Source organism: Neofelis nebulosa, chromosome 3, assembly GCF_028018385.1.
Source record: "Neofelis nebulosa isolate mNeoNeb1 chromosome 3, mNeoNeb1.pri, whole genome shotgun sequence".
In the NCBI taxonomy this organism is placed as follows: domain Eukaryota; kingdom Metazoa; phylum Chordata; class Mammalia; order Carnivora; family Felidae; genus Neofelis; species Neofelis nebulosa.
In genome coordinates this window covers 174135583-174156302 of record NC_080784.1, presented here as the reverse complement: position 1 = coordinate 174156302, position 20720 = coordinate 174135583, and the positions used below count along the sequence as shown (strand labels likewise).

Sequence of the window (20720 nt, the reverse complement as noted above, 5' to 3'; positions counted from 1 at the left end):
ATTATTTGTAGTCCCTTATGACAAGATTCGCTTTTTCATAAAGTCTCCAAACAGGTATGCTACTCAAACTCCCTCATACTACATGTATCTGATACAAATATAACAGGCAGCTATTTTTTTTAATTTATTTTTATTTTATTTTTTTAAGTTCGCTCCATGCCCAATGTGAGGCTTGAACTCACAGCCTTGAGATTAACAGTTGCAAGCTCTACTGACTGAGCCAGCCAGGTGCGCCTAATTTTAAGTTTTATTTTTATTTAAGTAACCTCTATACCCAACATGGGGCTTTAACTCACTACCTCAGGATCAAGAGTTGTATGCTCTTCCAACTGAGCCAGCCAGGCACCCCAAGGAACAGAGATTTTAAAGTCAGTATAGAGAGGTGAACAGGCACTGGTCCCCGGGGTTTTTACTGTGATAACTTTTTGACACATACAAATATTAAGGGGTACAATCACATGGGAGATATAAAATCTGTTCCCTCACTGCCTGGAAATGATTTGCCTTAAGAGAGTAAATACTGGGGCGCCTGGGTGGCGCAGTCGGTTAAGCGTCCGACTTCAGCCAGGTCACGATCTCGCAGTCCGTGAGTTCGAGCCCCGCGTCAGGCTCTGGGCTGATGGCTCGGAGCCTGGAGCCTGTTTCCGATTCTGCGTCTCCCTCTCTCTCTGCCCCTCCCCCGTTCATGCTCTGTCTCTCTCTGTCCCAAAAATAAATAAAAAACGTTGAAAAAAAAAATTAAAAAAAAAAAAAAAAAGAGAGTAAATACTTTTTGCTGTATCGTCTGGCAAGATGTCAAATCAAAAAATGTAAAAGGACTCTGTGCATCAAAATACAGCATTCTGCTTTGCTTAACGTTTAAGTCTTTAGTTATAAGCAAATGTATTACAAATAGCTTGTCAAATGGAATATTCACAGTGAAGCTATTAACTTACCTGGACACCAGGAAGATGAAGGAGTAGAGAGGGATGCTCTAAGAGCTGGTAGATCCCAAGGGATTATTTCTACAAACTTACATAGGCTTCCAGTGGAAAAGCAGAAATAGAACAACAGTGAAAGTGGTGCATTAGCACCAGGAGGCTTTAACTCTGCAATTTTGGGGCTGTATGGAGTAATTACATTATCCTTACAGTATAGCTACCTGTTTTCAAGTTGATTTACTCCAGAATTAAGTTAGTGATAGAGCTGGTTTCCACACAACATTTTATCTGAAAGGCAGTCTTTCAGAAGAGTGAGCAGACTTGCTCCCTACTGCTCTAGAGAGCAAAACTATGGGTGGACACCACAATGAAGTGGGAGTTTAGCTCAATATAAAGAATCATGCACTATTCGGTGATCCATACTTACAGAATTAGATCCTCTTAATAAATTGATCCTTTTGTCATTTTGAAAAAAAAAAAAAGAATCATGTACCAACTGAATCTAATACACTGCAGCTAAATTCTGCTCCCACACAAAGTAATGAGCTCAGATTCAATTAAATCACCTCAAATTCATGCAACAAACCATGGCAAGCACAATGAGTATTGTGATATAATAAGAAATATAGGGGCATCTGGGTGGCATCGTCGGCTAAGCGTCCTGACTCTTGATTTCTGCTCAGGCTGTGATCTAACGGTTGTGATACTGAGCCCTGCGTCGGGCTCCATGCTGGGTGTGGAGCCTGCTTAAATCCTCTCTCCCCCCCTCACCTGCATGTGTGCACACATACATGTGTGTGCGCTCTCTCTCTCTCAAAAAAGAAAAAAGCAAAACAAAACAAAAAAGGAAAAAAAAAGGAAAAGAAAAAAAGAAATATATATTTGGTCTTCATTCCAGTTCCTAGCACAGAAATCCTAAAACTCTTGGATTTCCTGAGAGATAGGAAAGAAATGTCATTTTGTAATTAATAATAAACGTTTCAACCAAACCTGAGTTTATGCTAATGAAGTGACTTTGGGGGGCCTCTATAGGCTTCAGGATGGGGTCTGGTTGCCAGAGTTTGACCATATAATTAGAGAGCTGGAACTTTGAGCTCCACTACCTAGCCTCCAGGCAGGAAAGTGGCTGGAGATCAACTTACCCACCAATGGCCAATGATTTAATCATTCCTGCCTACAGAATAGAATCTCCATAAAAACTCTAAACAATGGGGTTCAGAGAGCTTCCTGATTGGTGAATACATCGAGGTGCTGGGAAAGTGGCACACTCAGAGAAAACAGGGAAACTCTGCACCCTTCCACCACATATCTTGCCCTGTGCATCCTTTCTATTTGGCTGTTCTTGAGTTGTACCCTTTATAATACACCGGTAATGTAAATAAACTGTTTTCCTGAGTTCTGTGAGCCATTCTAGCAAATTTCTGAACCTGAGTAGGGGACAGTAGGAACTCCAGATTAAAATATATTTTATGAAAACAGCATAAATTCACTGCAGAAAATTTAGAATACAAAGAAAAGTAATTCTAACACCTACAGGAAACAACTGCACAAACCATTTAAAAACATGACTTTCAGAAAGGATTTCCACCAAACACTAAAAGAACCAGGGAAGAAAAACTGGCCAATATAACTAAATTAATATTTAAGCTCTAGAGTTTTGTCTTTATGTTTAGATTAAAGAAATGAAATTTCATTCAAAGAAGTAAGAGTATATTTGGTTTACAGGTGGGGTTGGGCTCTAGGATCACAGATACCACAAATGTAATAAATATTTGTTTTTCCATAAGAAGTTCAATAAGATTATTTTCAACTAGAAGAACAGGTTTTAGCTTTACCTGCTGGAGGAAAATTTTGAGCTGCTTATCAGAAAGCACACTGCAGATTAATGAATGCTACTGAAAAAGCAACATAAAGAAATCTGGAGTGGGGGAAACACCACACATCACCCCAACAACCTAACACAACGTCTACACATTACCGTTACCTTCTTGTCCAGAAGCATATAATTACTACCCTGATGCACCAATGGAAAATGTTCTGACAAAATTTCTACTTTGGGCTAAGCACTATAATAGCTCCTATTTCTCTAAGCTGTTATATTTACAGAATTTAATGGGACACCCAGTTCACATAATAGTAACAATAATTAATAATGTAATAACAAGTGCCTTTAAAATAGTACCTTACTATATTTTAGCTTCATTACAAAATAAAGTGGAGCTCAGCTTTGGGATGGTATGTATAAGCACAGAGCCTATTAATAAATGCAATTTGGTAACATGTCAAAAATCTTAAAATGCACATAAAATGTAGCAAGGGAAGTTAGAATGTTGAGATTTAGAATGGGATCAAACTTGGGACACCTGGGTGGCTCAGTCAGTTAAGTATCCGACTCTTGATTTTGGCTCAGGACATGATCTCACAGTTTGTGGGATTGAGTCCGGCTCCTTGCAGACTTGGGATTCTCTCTCCCTCTCTCTCTGCCCTTCTGCTTGCACACTCCCTCTCTCTCCCAAAATAACTAAATAAACTTAAAAAAAAAAGAAGTTAAAAAAAAGAGAATGGAATCAAACTTAAGTTATTGACTTAAAACAGATGGCTATTAGTTGTCATATGTAAACCCCCAAACAAAAACTTACAGTAAACACACAAAAGATAAAGAAATATAAGCATAACACTAAAGAAAGTCAGCAAACCAGAAAGGAAGATAGCAAGAAAAGAACAGAAAGGAAATACAAAAACAGCCAGAAAACAATGAACACTATGGCAACAAGTATATGCCTATCATTAATTACTTAAACTGTATTTTGTTTTTCTTTTTTAAGAGGGAGGGCACACGTGAGAGGGCAGAGAGAGATGGAGAGAGAGAAGAGGGGCTTACCGAAAGCGGGGCTTGAGCTCACCCAAAGAGGCACTCAAACTCACGAACTGTGAGATCATGACCTGAGCTAAAGTCAGATGATTAATGACTGAACCAGCCAGGAGTCCAGTACTTTAACTGTAAATGAACTAAATTCTAATCAAAAGACAGAGTGGTGGGGCACCTGGCTGGCTCAGTCGGTAGAGCATAAGACTCTTGATCTCAGGGTTGTGAGTTCAAACACCACGTTGGGCATAGAGCTTATTTAAAAAAAAAAAAAAAAAAAAAAAGACATAGAGTGGCTGAATGGATTAAAAAAACAAGACCCAGGGCGCCTGGATGGCTCAGTTAAGTGTCCTACTTCGGCTCAGGTCATGATCCCGTGGCTGGTGAGTCTGAGCCCTGTGTCTGGCTCTGTGCTGACAGCTCAGAGCTGGAGACTGCTTCAGATTCTGTCTCCCTCTGTCTCTACCCCTCTCCCCGCCCCCTCTCAAAATAAAAATAAAACACCAAGAACAAAACAAAACCAAAAAACAAGACCCATGTATATGCTGCCTATAAGAGACTCACTTTAGATGTAATGACATACAGAGACTGAAAGTAAAGGCATGGCAAAAGATATTCCATGCAATAGAAACCAAAAGAGGGTGCCTAGGTGGTTCAGTCAGTTAAGTGTCTGACTTAGGCTCAGGTCATGATCTTGTGGTGCATGGGTTCAAGCCCCGCATTAGAGGGGTCTGGAGCCTGCTTCAGATTCTGTGTCCCCCTGCCACCCTGCCCCCGCTCTCTCTGCCCCTCCCCTACTTGTGCTCACTCTCTCTCTCAAAAATAAAGAAATAAATGTTAAAAAAAAAAAAAAAAAAAAAGAGGGGTGCCTGGCTGGCTCAGTCAGTTAAGCATCCAACTTTGGCTCAGGTCATGATCTCACGGTTCGTGGGTTTGAGCCCCATGTCAGGCTCTGTGCTGACACCTCACAGCCTGGAGCCTGCTTCAAGTTCTGTGTGTCTCTCTCTCTCTCTCTCTCTCTCTCTCTCTCTCTCTCTCTCTGCCCCTTACCTGCTCATGCTCTCTGTCTCTCTCTGAAAAATGAATAAACATTAAAAAACAAAAAAAAAGAAACCAAAAGAAAGCTGGGGTAGCTAATACATATATCCAACAAAATAAATTTTATTTATTTTTGAATGTTTTTTATTTATCTTGAGAGAGAGAGAGAGTGAGCAGGGAAGGGACAGAGAGATAGATGAGAGAGAGAATCCCAAGCAGGTTCCACACTGTCAGCACAGAGACTGATGAGGTGCTTGATCCCATGAACTATGAGATCATGACCTGAGCCGAAATCAAGAGTTGGACACTGAACTGACTGAGCCACCCAGGTGCCCCAGACAAAATCAATTTTAAAACAAAGACTACATAATAAGAGACAAATAAGGGCATTACATAATGATGAAGGGGTCAATCCAGTAAAAGGATACAATAGTTGTAAATATTTATAAGAGCACCAAAATATATAAAGCAAATATTAACAGACCTCAATGGAGAAATAGACAGCAATACAATAATAGCAGGGAACTTTAATACCTCATTTACACCAATGGATAGATCATCCAGACAGAAAATCAATAGGGAAACATCAGCCTTAAATGACATGTCAGATCAGATGGACTTAACTGTATATATAGAACATTCCCTCCAAAAGCAACAGAATATACATTCTTCTCAAGTGCACAGAAAACATTCTCTAGAATAGATCATATGTTGACTGAAATCATATCAAACATCTTTTCCAACCACAGCAATATAAAACTAGGCTCCACACTGAGCATGGGGCTTGAACTCAGAACCCTGTGATTAAGAGTTGCATGCTCTACCAACTGAACCAGCCAGGCACCCCAGAAAAATTTTATAAAGTCAAAAATATCCTGAAACAAACAGAAATGCAATTATAACACTAAAATTTTGGGGATGCAGCAAAAGCAGTTCTTTTTATTTATTATTTTTATGTTTTATTTATTTTTTAGAGTGAGACAGTGTGAGTGGGGGAGGGGCAGAGAAAGAGAGGGACATAGAATCCAAAACAGGCTCCAGACTCTGAGCTGTTAGTACAGAGCCTAACATGGGGCTCAAACTCACAGACCATGAGATCATGACCTGAGCCAAAGTTGGATGCTTAACTGACTGAGCAACCCAGGCACGCCATGAGCAAAAGCAGTTCTAAGAGAGAAGTTCACAGTGATAAATGCCTACTTCAAGCAATAAGAAAAGTCTCAAACGATCTAACTTTATACCTCAAAAAGTAGAAAAAAAAACAGAATAGAGCCCAGAGTTAGTAGATGTAAGGGAATAACAAAGATTAGAGTAGAAATCAATGATAAAGAAATTAAAAAGATACTAGAAAAGACTGATAAAACTAAGAGCTAATTCTCTGAAACGATAAACAAAATTGATAAACCTTTAGTCAGACTAACCAAAAAAAGAGAGAAAGGACTCAACTAAAATCAGATATGAAAGAGATGTTACAACTGATACTATAAAAATATAAAGGGTCATAACATTAGTATGAATAATCATACACCAACAAACTGGACAACCTAGAAGAAATGAATAACCTCCTAGAAACATACAGCCTACCAAGACTGCATCATGATAAAACAGAAAATCTGAGCAGACTGATTACTAGTAAGGAGACTGAATCAGTAATCAAAACCCTCCCAACAAACAAAAGTCCAGGACCAAACAGCTTCACTGGTGAATTCTACCAAATATTTAAAAAAGAATTAACACTAATCCTTTTCAAACTCATCCAAAAACAGAAGAGGAGGTAATTCTACTAAACTCATTTTATGAAGCCAACATTACCCTAGTACCAAAACCAACAAGGATACCACAAGAAAAAAAGGTACAGGCTAATGTCCCTTATTCACACAGATGTAAAAATCCTCAAAACATTAGCAAATAGAATTCAACAATACTTTAAAAAGATAATACATCATGATCAAGTGGGATTTACTCTAAGGATCACAAATCAGTCAATGTGATATATATTACATTGACAAAATTAAGGATAAAAGTCATATGATCATCTCAGTAGATGCAGGAAATGCATTAGACAAAATTAAACATTTATTACAAAAACTCTCAACAAGGTGAAAATGTACCTCAACATAATAAAGCCCAAAGCTAACACCATATTTAACTGTGAAACCTAAAAACTTTTCCTCTAAAACCAGGAACACAACAAGGATGTTCACTCTGGCCACTTTTATCCAACACAGTATTAGAAATCCTAGCCAGAGCAATTAGGCAAGAAAAAGAAATAAAAGGCAACCAAATTTAAAATGAAGTAAAAGTGTCACTATTAGCTGATGGCATTATGTATAGAAAACCCTAAAGACTCCATCAAAAAGATGTTAGAATAAACAAATTCACTAATATTGCAACATATAAAATCAACACAAAACCTGTTGTGTTTCTATACACTAATAACAAGCTAGCAAAAAGAGAAATTAAGAACACAGTCCCATTTATAATTGCATCAAAAAACACCTAGGAATAAATTTAATCAAGGAGGTGAAAGAGCTGTGTGTTGAAATGAAAGAAACTGAAGACACAAATAAAAAGATACTCCATGCCCACACACTGGAATAATTAATATTGTTAAAATGTCCATACTACTCAAAGCAATTACAGATTCAATTCAATTCCTATCAAAATTCCAAAGGCATATTTCACAGAAATATAACAAACAATCCTAAACTTTGTATAGAACCACAAAAGACCCTAAAGCAATCTTGAGAAAAGAAAAAAGTTGAAGGCATCACAATCCCTGATTTCAAATTCTATTACAAAGCTAAAGTATTTGGGGTGACTTCAGCTCAGGTCATAATCTCATGGTTTGTGATTTGAGCCCCACGTCGGGGCTCTGACAGCTCAGAGCCTGGAGCCTGCTTCAGATTCTGTGTCTCCCTCCCTCTCTCTGCTTGCACTCTGTTTCCCTCTCTCTCAAAAATAAACATTAAAAAAAATTTTTTTTAAGTTATCAGAAGATCTGAATAGACATTTTCCCAAAGAAGACACAGATGGCAAACAGGTTAAAGTCACCTAACATCAGGACACTGCAAACAAAACCACAATGATATCATCTCATACCTGTTAGAAAGCCTATTACCAAAAAGGTAAGAAATAACTAGTGTTGGTGAGGATGTAGAGAAAAAAGAACCCTGTGCACTGTTGATCGGAATGTAAATTGGTATAGCCACTATGGAAGACAGTATGTAGGTTCTTCAAAAAATTTAAACAAGAACTACCATTATATGACCCAGCAACTCCCCCTCTGGGTTTTCTCCAAAGAAAACAAAAACATTAATTCAAAAAGATATATGCACTCCCATGTTCAATGCAGCACTATTTACAATAGCCAAGGTATGGAAACAATCTAATTGTCCATCCACAATGAATGGATAAAGAACTTATGGTGTGTATACACACAATAGGATATTATTTAGCCATAAGAAACAATGAAATCTTGCCATTTGTGACAACATGGATGGAAGTGAAATAAGGGAAATAGAGAAAGATGAATACTGTATTATCTCATATGTAAAATCTAACAAAACAAAATAAGCTCATAGACACAAAGATCCAATTGGTGGTTGTCAGAGGTGGGGGCTGAGGAGTGGGAGAAATGGGTGAAGTAGAAGGAAAAGGTAAAAAACAGAGGCACATGGGTGGCTGATCCAGTTGAGGGTCTGACTCTTGATTTCAGCTCAGGTCAGGATCCCAGGGTCATGGGATCAAGCCTCTGTTGGGCTCTGTGCTGACAGTGTGGAGCCTGCTTGAGATTCATTCTCTCCCTCCCTCCCTCCCTCCGTGTCTCTCTGTCTCTGTCTCTGTCTCTCTCTCTCCCCCCTTCAACCCCCTCCCAAACTTGCAAGCTCTCTCTGTAAAATGAAAAATAAAATTTGAAGGTAAAAAATAATTTAATTAAAAATATGCATATAAAGGATATCTGTTCAACTATTATTTATAATAGCAAAAAATACATCAGCAGGCTAAGATTCCAATAAAAGGAAATCACTTAAACACTGATGTATTCCCAAAATGTATTATTATTTAGTCAGTAACTATTTTTAAGATAAATATACACTAATATGTTTATAATACAGTGGTGAAAAACAATACACACAAAGTGATCCCATTGTCACAAATGTATCTGAAATTAATTGTGTCAGGCTTCACCTTCCTATTAATGTCATACTTCCATTCTTACAGTCAATCATTATGGCTAAGACAGAATTGGCTTGAATGTTAGGTATTAGAACCCCTCAAGTTATTTGTGTCTTGTAAAAAAGGTGCTTCACCTAATAGCCACCAAGTCTATCAGCTATATTCACAATGCAGGATCCATCTTTCTCTTCTGATTCTCACTTTACCATCACCACTGCCCATAAAGCCATATTGAGAAACTTCCCAACTGCCTTTGCTCCCTAGAGAATGCTAACGTCAGAGCCAAAGCCCCAAAGCCTCCACACCCTGGGAAAGAATGGGCTCCTCTCCCCATTCAAAAGTTCCCAAAGCTGCCAATGGATGCAAAAAAGACATGGTAGAGAAAGGGTGAGGGGTTTGCACTAGCAGCCTTGCTGTTCCAGTGTGACCAGCCAGAAGTGCACGTTACACATATATTTGCCAAGAAAAAGCTCTGAAAGGTTTTACAGCAAGTTGTCAATAATGGTTATCTTTTAGTATTCTGCAAGTTTTTCCTTATCTATGATTTTAAAATTTTCTTCAATGAAAATTTGTTTTTGAGGAAGAAAAAAATATTTAAGTTAAAAAATGAAATATTTAAGTAGGAAATACATTACTGAGAACCATTTCCTTGAACAACAAACCATAAATAAAATTTCCAACATTCACAGTCATCTGTCCTCTAATTCTGCCCCAATGCAAGGCTCCTCCTGTGCCATCATTACTTACATTCTTGAAGACATTCTGTGTCTGTGCAGTAGGACTGGGACTGCCTCAACTACAATGAATAAGAAGAAAGGAAAGTTAGCCATTGGATTTAACCAAAAGTGGATAATCTTTATTAGAAAGATCTTTTTTTTTTTTTTTTTTTAAACAAATGCTACCGCAGTAGATATATTGTACCTTCAGAATCAGATACAAACACAGACTACACTGAGGAGCAGTCCAGCTTTGGGGGATTTTTTTCTAGTCAAAATAATTTTCAAATACACTGTGATCTAGCACAATTCACCCATTTATATTAAGGAGTTTAAAAAAAATCACCTGTGACCTACCTAAACTGCTTCACATTATTAAATTTCCCAAAGAAGAACGCTAAACTGTAGAGGAAGACTACTAGAAAGAGAGTAAACTTTGTTAATGAGATTTTTTTTCGCATGGAAAATTCGAAGCAGAGAAAAAAAAAGATTCTATTTGTAGAAAATGCATCTTTGAAAGGGAAGAACAAATACTTTCCCTTTTTTGCTTAGATCTGCATAAACCATGGCTATAAGGAACTAATAAAAATGGATACCACAGGGGTTGGGGGTGGAATGGAGGAGTAGACTCTGACAGAGATGAAAACTAAAGTTTTCAATATTTATCTTTTTTTTTTTTTTTAGCATTTATTTATTTTTGAGACAGAGAGAGACAAAGCATGAACGGGGGAGGGTCAGAGAGAGGGAGACACAGAATCTGAAACAGGCTCCAGGCTCTGAGCTGTCAGCACAGAGCCCGATGCGGGGCTCAAACTCACAGACCACGAGATCATGACCTGGGCTGAAGTCGGCCGCTTAACCGACTGAGCCACCCAGGCGCCCCTCAATATTTATCTTTTTACACAATTTTGGAACCATGTGATTATTATTTTTAAAAAGAAAATTTAAAAGAAAAAAAAACTATCAATAAGTATACATCATCCTTTTATGAATGTCCACCCTATGCTGAGAAATTTTATGATGTTTAGAAATGACATGATAAATCTTTTTTTTTTTTTTATTTTTGGGACAGAGAGAGACATAGCATGAATGGGGGAGGGCCAGAGAGAGGGAGACACAGAATCGGAAACAGGCTCCAGGCTCTGAGCCATCAGCCCAGAGCCTGACGCGGGGCTCGAACTCACGGACCGCGAGATCGTGACCTGGCTGAAGTCGGACGCTTAACCGACTGCGCCACCCAGGCGCCCCGATAAATCTTAAAATAGAGATGGCCATATAGTAAAAGAGAATGAGGAGCATGCAACTTTTTAATTTAGCCTTGTTACTTTATAATGACACCCTCTCTCCATTAAAGCAGTAACTCATGACTTGCAATTGCTTGGGAAAACAACAGAGCAGGTGTGCTTAGCTGGTTATGTATGAGAGCTCTGCAGACAAGACCTGGATTTAAAGTCTGGATCTGCGGGGCACCTGGGTGGCTCAGTTGGTTAAGCGGCCGACTTCGGCTCAGGCCATGATCTCGCGGTCTGTGAGTTCGAGCCCCACGTCGGGCTCTGTGCTAACAGCTCAGAGCCTGGAGCCTGTTTCAATTCTGTGTCTCCCTCTCTCTGACCCTCCCCGGTTCATGCTCTGTCTCTCTCTGTGTCAAAAATAAATAAACGTTAAAAAAAAATAAAGTCTGGCTCTGCAAACTTCTAAGAGTTTCAAAGACCTTGGTCAAGGTCTTTAACACTTCTAAACTTTAGTTTCCTCACCTGGTAAAATGGGGATAATATTACCTATATTTGAGTACTAGTGAGGATTAAAATAGATAATGCAAGTGAAATGTAGTAAGAAACCAAGGAACGTTAGCTATTATTACTACTGTGCCATACCAATTAGGACCTCATCTAAACAATTATTGGAATTAACAACTAAACAAATCGTTTTATAAACTGTTCTCTAAGACGATCAGGCGTGCTTTGGTATATACCTCTAAAAGTAGTCCTACTTGAATTAAAATGGGAAGACAGATCTTAACCCTAAATAAGAAAGGAATCTATTAAAAACCTCTTTAAAAATTATACATTCTATGGCTATTATCAAAAAGACAAAAACAACAAGTGTTGGTGAGGATGTTGAGAAAAGGGAACTCTTGGGCATTACTGGTAGGAATGTAAATTGGTGCAGCCACTATGGAAAACAGTATGAAAGTTCCTCAAAAAATTAAAAATAGAATCACCATATGATTCAGCAATTACACTTCTGGGTATTTATCCATAGAAAATGAAAACACTTATTTGAAAATATATGCACCGCCCCCCATTTCACTGCAGCCTTATTTACAATAGCCAAGACATGGAAGCAATCTAGATGCCCAGGAGTGGGTGAATGGATAAGGACAATGTTGCAAATATATATACAATGAAATATTATTCAGCCACTAAAAAAAATGAAATCTTGCCATTTGCAACAACAGGGATGGACCCAGAGGGAATTATGCTAAGTGAAAGAAGTCACAAAGAAAAAGATAAAGGGGCACCTGGGTGGCTCAGTTAGTTAAACAGTTAAGTGTCTGACTCTTGATTTCGGCTCAGATAGTGATCTTACGGTTCACGAGATCGAGCCCCGGCTGACAGGGCTCTGTGCTGACAGTGTGGAGCCTGCTTGGGATTCTCTCTCTCCCTCTTTCTCTCTGCCCTCCTCACCCCCCACCACCTGCATGCATGCATGCACGCTCTCTCTCTCTCTCAAAATAAATAAACTTAAAAAAAAAAAAAAAAGAAAAAGAAAAATAGCGTATGATCTCACTTATATGTGGAATCTAAAAACAAAAAACAAGCAGAGCTCATAGATATAGAGAACACATTCAATTCACTTTGCCCAGATCCACCAGAAGAATCACTACCTGAGGCAGCTCTAGCCTGATGAAATGTATTTTTTTTTTTTTAATTTTTTTTTTTCAACGTTTTTTATTTATTTTTGGGACAGAGAGAGACAGAGCATGAACGGGGGAGGGGCAGAGAGAGAGGGAGACACAGAACCGGAAGCAGGCTCCAGGCTCCGAGCCATCAGCCCAGAGCCTGACGCGGGGCTCGAACTCACGGATCGTGAGATCGTGACCTGGCTGAAGTCGGACGCTTAACCGACTGCGCCACCCAGGCGCCCCATAGCCTGATGAAATGTATTTTTTAAGTAATAAGACTAGAACGTTAAAATGATTCCTTGATCCATGGGGCTGCAGAATAGATGTTGTAGCAGGCATGAAAACAACATTCATCACCATCACAGCTCTTGAGTGACCAGGTGCACCGTCAATGAGCAGTAATATTTTGAAAGGAATCTTCTTTCCTGAGCAATAGGTCTTAGTGGTGGGTTTAAAATATTCAGTAAACCATGTTGCAAACAGACGTGATGTCATGGAAGCTTTGCTGTTCCAACAGAGCACCAGCAGAATAGATTTAGCATAATTCTTAAGAGTCCTAGGATTTGGGGAACAGTAAATGAGCATGAGCACTGGCTGCAACTTAAAGTCAGTCCCTGCATTGGCCTCGAATAAGACAGTCAACGTGTCCCTTGAAGCCAGGCATTGACTTCTCTGGCTAAGAAAGTCCTAAATGGTATCTTCTTCCAATAGAAGGCTGTTTCATCTACACTGAAAATCTACTGTTCAGTGTAGTTACCTTAATGAACTATCTCAGCTAGATCTTCTGGGTAACTTGCTGCAGCATCCAAATCAGCACTTGCCACTTCACCTTGCACTTTGTTATAGAAATAACCTCTTTCCTTAAAACTCATGAATCAACCTCTTGTTAGCTTCAAACCTTTCTTCTGTAGCTTCCTCACCTCTCTCAGCATTCATGGAATTGAAGAGACTTAGGATCTTCTTGCTCTGGATTAGGCTTTTGCTTAAGGGAAGGTGGTAGCTGGTTTGGTCTTCTATCCAGACCACTCAAACTTTTTCCATTATCAGCAGTAAGGCTGTTTTGCTTTCTTATCATTCATGTGTTCACTGGAGTAGAACTTTTAATTTTCTTTCAAGAATTTTTCCTTTGCATTCACAGCTTGCCTAACTGGCCCAAGAGACCTAGCTTTCAGTCTATCTTGGTTTCTGACATGCCTTTCTCACTGAGCTTAATCATTAATAGTTTTTGATTTAAAGTAAGAGATGTGGGACTCTTCCTTTCACTTGAACACTTAAGAGACCATCACAGGGCTATTAACTGACCCAATTTTAATGCTTTTATGTCTCAGGGAATAAGGAGTACTGAGGACAGGGAGAGAGATGGGGGGCGGGGCGGGATAGATAGCCAGTTAGTGGAACAGTCAGAACACATACAACATTTATGGATTAAGTTCGCCATACTATATGGATGAAGTTCATGGTACCTCCAAACCAATTACAACAGTAACATCAAAGACCGCTCATCACAGATCACCATAATAAATAATAATGATAAAGCTTGAAATATTGCAAGAATTACCAAAATGTGACACAGAGACATGAAGCAAGCAAATGCTGATAGAAAAATGGTACTGGTAAGACTTCAATCAATGCAGGGTTGCTACAAACCCTCAATTTGTAGAAAATGCAGTATGTATGAAGTGCAAGAAAGTGCAATAAAATGAGGTATGCTTGCAGTTTAACTGAAACACAGCCACACGCATTCATTTATATATTGTCTACGGCTGCTTTCACTACAACAGCTGAGGTTATAATTATAGAGTCATCGAGCCTAAAATATTTACTATTGTGCTCTTAAATCATTGAACTTACTAGGAAACACACATGGAATAAGAGAAAAAACAAGTATTTCTCTGTAGCCATATAAGAATGTTCATTTAGGGGCGCCTGGGTGGCTCAGTCGGTTAAGCGGCTGACTTTGGCTCAGGTCATGATCTTGCGGTCCGTGAGTTCGAGCCCCGCGTCGGGCTCTGTGCTGACCGCTCAGAGCCTGGAGCCTGTTTCAGATTCTGTGTCTCCCTCTCTCTCTGACCCTCCCCCATTCATGCTCTGTCTCTGTCTCAAAAATAAATAAAAATAAACGTTAAAAAAAGGTTTTTAACAAAAAACAAAACAAAACAAAAAAAAAGAATGTTCATTTAGAAGGCACCTGGGTGGCTCAGTAGGTTAAGCATCCACCTTTTGATTTCAGTTCAGGTCAAGATCTCACGGTTTGTGAGACTGAGTCCCATGTCAGGCTCTGTGCTGACAGGACAGAGCCTGCTTAGGATTCTCTCTCTTCCTCTCCCCCACACTCTTCCTCAAAAATAAACAAACATGTTTTTAAAATGTTCATGTAGAAATGTGAGATGCTCATGAATTACATTTATATAATAATAATAATGCAACAATCATTTGTTCACTTATTCATTCAATATACTTATTAAATGCCTACTATGTGCCAAGTACAGATCTAGGTACTGAGGATATAGTATGAAAAAGACAAAGTTTCTACTTTTATGGATCATACAGTCTTGTGGGGGGAAATCAGACCATTAACAAATATATTATGGCGCGCCTGGGTGGCTCAGTCGGTTAAGCATCCGACTTCATCTCAGGTCATGATCTCACAGTTGGTGGCTTTGAGCCCCATGTCAGGCTCTGCACTGACAGCTCAGAGCCTGGAGCCTGCTTCAAATTCTGTGTCTCCCTCTCTCTCTGCCCCTCCCCCACTTGCACTCTGTCTCTCTCTCAAAAATAAATAAACGTTAAAAAAATTAAAAATAGGGGCGCCTGGGTGGCGCAGTCGGTTAAGCGTCCGACTTCAGCCAGGTCACGATCTCGCGGTCCGTGAGTTCGAGCCCCGCGTCAGGCTCTGGGCTGATGGCTCGGAGCCTGGAGCCTGTTTCCGATTCTGTGTCTCCCTCTCTCTCTGCCCCTCCCTCGTTCATGCTCTGTCTCTCTCTGCCCCAAAAATAAATTAAAAACGTTGAAAAAAAATTAAAAAAAAAAAAAATTAAAAATATATTTATTATAAAAAATTTCAGAGAGCCATGCAGAGAACAAAAACAGGATGGCATTACATCTAAATCAGGCAGAGAGAGGCAATAACACTTAAGGGGCTATCTACGGGACAGTAAAGATCAAGGGATTGAGCATTCCAGGCATTCCAGGCAGAATAAACAACTAGGAAAGGGGCTTAGGTGAACAGGCTCCTGTGAGATAGTGATGAAGAACCACAAAGTCACTTGTGGCTGGGGCATAAGAGCCATGTTACTTAGCTGTTGTATTTAACCCCAGAACCAAATGTTCTCTCTGTATGCTCAAATCATCACAGTATGCTACTGATGTCATTTGTCTGACTGCCTCCAATTCTGAGACATAGCAATATATAACAGATACCCATATGGTTTATCATTGTGGAATTGGGAGTACTTTCTCATTTTATAATATTTGGGACATGGGGCGCCTGGGTGGCGCAGTCGGTTAAGCGTCCGACTTCAGCCAGGTCACGATCTCACGGTCCGTGAGTTCGAGCCCCGCATCAGGCTCTGGGCTGATGGCTCAGAGCCTGGAGCCTGTTTCCGATTCTGTGTCTCCCTCTCTCTCTGTCCCTCCCCCGTTCATGCTCTGTCTCTCTCTGTCCCAAAAATAAATAAACGTTGAAAAAAAATTAAAAAAAAAAAATATATATTTGGGACATATTTAAATAAAAATTATATTACTTTTAAAATTGTATTACTTTAAAAAGTGACTTATTATAATTTAAATAATTTATTATAATCACAAACACTGGAAACTTGTATGTGGTAGGTACTGTAGTAAGAACTTTAACTTGTTATTTGATTCTCAACCAAGAGCTGGAGACAGGTTCTATTATTGCTACTTTACTGATGGATGAAACTTGAGTTTGGGGGAGGTTAGCTAACTTGATTATCCAGTACTAACTCCAAAATCTAAATCCTTAACACAATTCCATTCTACTTTACAAGGTACAAAATTTTGTATCATAATTTTATAGTTAACAACATATCATTACATTCTCTCAAGCACAATTCTGAATTGTTACAAAATACTCCCATGAGTTGATGTACTGTATAACTGAACTGAAGCAAAATCTGACTGAAGTGAAAATAACCATATTTGTAGTTATTAAGTAGCTCTAAGACCAACATAGCCAATGTTTTCCTTCTACACTGAAAGAGATCTCTCTTGGGATACCTGGCTGGCTTAATTGATGAGTATGTGTCTCTTGATCCTGAGTTAGAACCCCACCTTGGGCACAGAGATCACTTTAAAAAGAGAGAGAGAGAGAGGGGGGGGGGGCACACCAGGGTGGGTCAGTCAGTTAAGCATCCGACTTCAGCTCAGGTCATGATCTTATGGTTCATGGGTTCGAGCCCCACGTAGGGCTTTGTGCTGACATCTGGAGCCTGCTTCAGATTCTGTGCCTCCCTCTCTTCCTGCTCCTTTCCCACTCATGCTCTCTTTCTCTTTCTCTCTCTCAAAAATAAATAAACATTAAGAAGAGAGAGAGAGAGAGCTCTTCCTTTAAGTGCCAGGGGAAGAAAGAGTAGGCTTCCCTTTGGGACTATGATAAAAAATGGTAATGTACAATTTGTCCTGCTAGATAAGTTTCTAGAAAATTAACCAATTCACATATAATTGGTAAAAAGAGAAATTACATCAGTTTAATGTGGAAGCTGTGTTGGTTCATAATAAGTGGTTTTTTCTAGGTAAGGGCAGCCAGAAGAGTGGGAGTCAAATGATTTTCAAAAGGAAACAATAAATCCTTTGGCTCATGCTAAGCAGACAGGAGCTCTTTTCAGCTTTAAGAAAATTAAAACTGAGTGCCTACAGGCATGTGCATGCACTGCCCCCCGCCCCTCCCCTCCCCCCAACCAAGAATGAGAAGAATTTATTCATTGGAAGCCTGGCTGAGTGCAGCACTTCAACTCTAGTCCAAGCTGCAGTGAATATTTGGGACATTCCACCAAGAGCTGTGGTTGGACTCTGCTCTTCTGGCAGGTCTTCTTTGAGTTCCTGGCTACATTCTTCACGTTCACAAACAGGCAATGCTGCAGGCTCTGAATAATGAGGTGCCAAAGTATCATGATCAGGACTACGTGTTTTTTCCAAACCAGTGTTTTGGAATATATTTTCAGTATTCAGATTCAAACACCTATGATGAGTAAATTACAGTCTTTTTTTTTTTTTTTTAAATTTTTTTTTTTTTCAACGTTTATTTTATTTTTTGGGACAGAGAGAGACAGAGCATGAACGGGGGAGGGGCAGAGAGAGAGAGGGAGACACAGAATCGGAAACAGGCTCCAGGCTCTGAGCCATCAGCCCAGAGCCTGACGCGGGGCTCGAACTCACAGACCGTGAGATCGTGACCTGGCTGAAGTCGGACGCTTAACCGACTGCGCCACCCAGGCGCCCCAAGTCTTTAAAGAATTAAAAAACCACTATTTAAGGGCACCTGGGTGGCCCCAGTTGGTTAAGCATCTGGCTCTTGGTTTCGGATCAAGTCATGATCTCACAGTGGTGAGATCAAGACCCAAGTCGGGCTCCATGCTGACAGCATGCAGCCTATTTGGGATTCTCTCTCTCCTCTCTTCTCTGCACCTTCCGTGCTCATGTACAGGCACACACTTTCTTTCTCTTTCTTCCTCAGAATAAGTAAATACACACTTTAAAAAAGCCATGCATTTAAATACAAGAGAATCTCACTGTTTTGATGGAATTGTTTAAACAAAGGCCTAATTTACATCTTAGTTTTCTCTTGACTTATTTGGAGAATACAGTGGTACTATTGATGCTAATTTTGGCTACTCCAATAGGAAACTATTTGCGAAAACAAATATAATTAGAAGAAAACCAAGGATAATATGTGAAGGAAACAAATGACAGGATCTACAGGATGGAGTCATAAACTTCAAATATTTTCTGTATTACGGTGGAGGCAAGGGGAAGAACCACATGTGGACTATCTATAGCCAACAATTGTTGTCCAGGTAAATTTCATGTTAACACTGATCCTGGGATCCCAGAAAAGAACTAAAAGTAAATTTAAATCTCTCCATCTAACCAGGATGGTCATGGAAAGTTTTTGAAGTTAGCCTGCTTCAAAATCACAGAGACAGCATAACATGAGTATAATAAATGTGTTTACTCATTAGGGAAAAAGGCAGAAAACACAGATTTAAAAAGACTGAAAGAGTAAAAGAGACCTGGCCAAGAGATTTCACATTAGGGAAATTGATGAATATAAAATAGTCTGTTATGATACCCAGGAAGCCTAACAGAAACCCTTGGCTGTCAGAGGCCTCTGGGAAAAATATAGATCAAAGAGACAATTCTTTTTTTTTTTTTTAAATCCCTTTTTCAAAAATTAAAAAAAAAATTTACATCCAAATTAGCAGACAGTGCAACAATGATTTCAGGAGTAGATTCCTTAGTGCCCCTTACCCATTTAGCCCGTCTGCCCTCCAGTAACCCTCAGTTTCTTCTCCATATTTATGAGTCTCTTCTGTTTTGTCCCCCTCCCTGTTTTTATATTATTTTTGTTTCCCTTCCCTTATGTTCATCTATTTTGTCTCTTAAAGTCCTCATATGAGTGAAGTCATATGATTTTTGTCTTTCTGACTAATTTCGCTTAGCATAATACCCTCCAGTTCCATCCACATAGTTGCAAATGGCAAGATTTCATTCTTTTTGATTGCCAAGTAATACTATACCACATCTTCTCAAAGAGACAATTCTAATGACAAAAGCAGATAAATGGATCTTTTTGAGAAACCTTACTTTGGAGAAATTCATTGAAAAGAATTACAAAGAAAAGAAAGTCTCTCTCTGGAGTTATCAAAATGTACCTACTATAGACTGAATGTGTCCCAACTTCATTTGTTGAAGCCCTAAATCCCCAATGTGATGGTTTTTGGAAGCGGGGCCTTTGGGAGGTAAATAGATTTAAATGAGGTCATAAGGGGAAAGCCCCCACGATGGGATTAGTGCCTTTACATTAAGAAGAGACTAGAGTCCTTATTCCCTCTGCACCATGTTGAAGATACAGCAAGAAGGCAGCTGTCCACAAACCAAGTAGAAAACCACCACCAGACACCAAGTCTACCTGTACTTGATCTTGGACTTTCCAGACTCCAGAATTGGGAGAAATAAATGTTTGATGTTTAAGACACCTATCTGTGGTATTTTGCTTTAGCCACCCGAGTTAAGACAATACCTGAACAAGAACTTATTGCTATTTTTTTTTATGTCTGCTCAAGAACCTCACATATATTGGAAGTCATGTTCTTTCCCATGGACAGTAGCTGCCTGTGTACTGGTAAACAGAACAGTGGTTAAAAAGAGAAGCTTTAAAATCAGAGGTATATGGGTTCAAATTCTTTATGTTACTTTCCATAAAGTTTCAAACTATAAAAGACATATATATGACCTATTAATGTTATTGGGTCACTCGGTTGACCAGATACCAAGGTGCATCTTGCCCCAGATGCACCCAGAGTTGGAGACCCAAGACCAGAATGGGGAGATAGAGTTTACTGAGTAGATAAGTATACTATATTTTCAAGAGAGAAAGTGGGCCACTGCCAGAGCAAGAGTGGCAATGGCCCCAAGAGTTTCTAACTGCATCCTTTTAAGTTTGCTTTTTGTATATGTAATTTTGGCTTTGATTGACAGCTGATGGTTACATAACAATTTGGCTTCTGTGCATGCACGCAGCCATGATGCATTCTGTTGTTTATTTATGTATTGTCTATTTATGAGTTTCTAATGAGTTTTTGCTGTGATCTTAAGGCAGCTTGCACCTTTTGTGTTCATCCTCAGCTCTTGGAAGTTCCCTTGTGGCTTTTGAGCCAGCTCTGTGGCTAGGCCTTTCTTGTTCTGTTAGCCCTGGAGTGGCTCTGAGGGTGTGGCTGTTAACCCTGGGTGGGGTGGCTCAGAGTGTATGGCCAGCATCTGCTTTATCCCACCTTGTTCATGCCTAACTAACTGCTTAACATTATGAACTTTAAGGCATTATGAGGATTAAATGATATAATTAAACATATAAAAAA

General features: G+C 39.3%; 1 protein-coding gene across 2 annotated transcripts in view; it reads right to left on the bottom strand.

Annotated features, from left to right (window-relative positions):
• Nucleotides 1-20720, bottom strand: part of SMIM14 (small integral membrane protein 14) — a 79183-nt gene that overhangs the window by 10557 nt on the left and 47906 nt on the right. For both annotated transcript variants that reach the window (XM_058722802.1, XM_058722803.1), the window contains exon 3: nucleotides 9751-9799. In XM_058722802.1, coding sequence (XP_058578785.1) covers nucleotides 9751-9799 — 49 coding nt within the window. The remainder of the gene's footprint in view (nucleotides 1-9750; nucleotides 9800-20720) is intronic.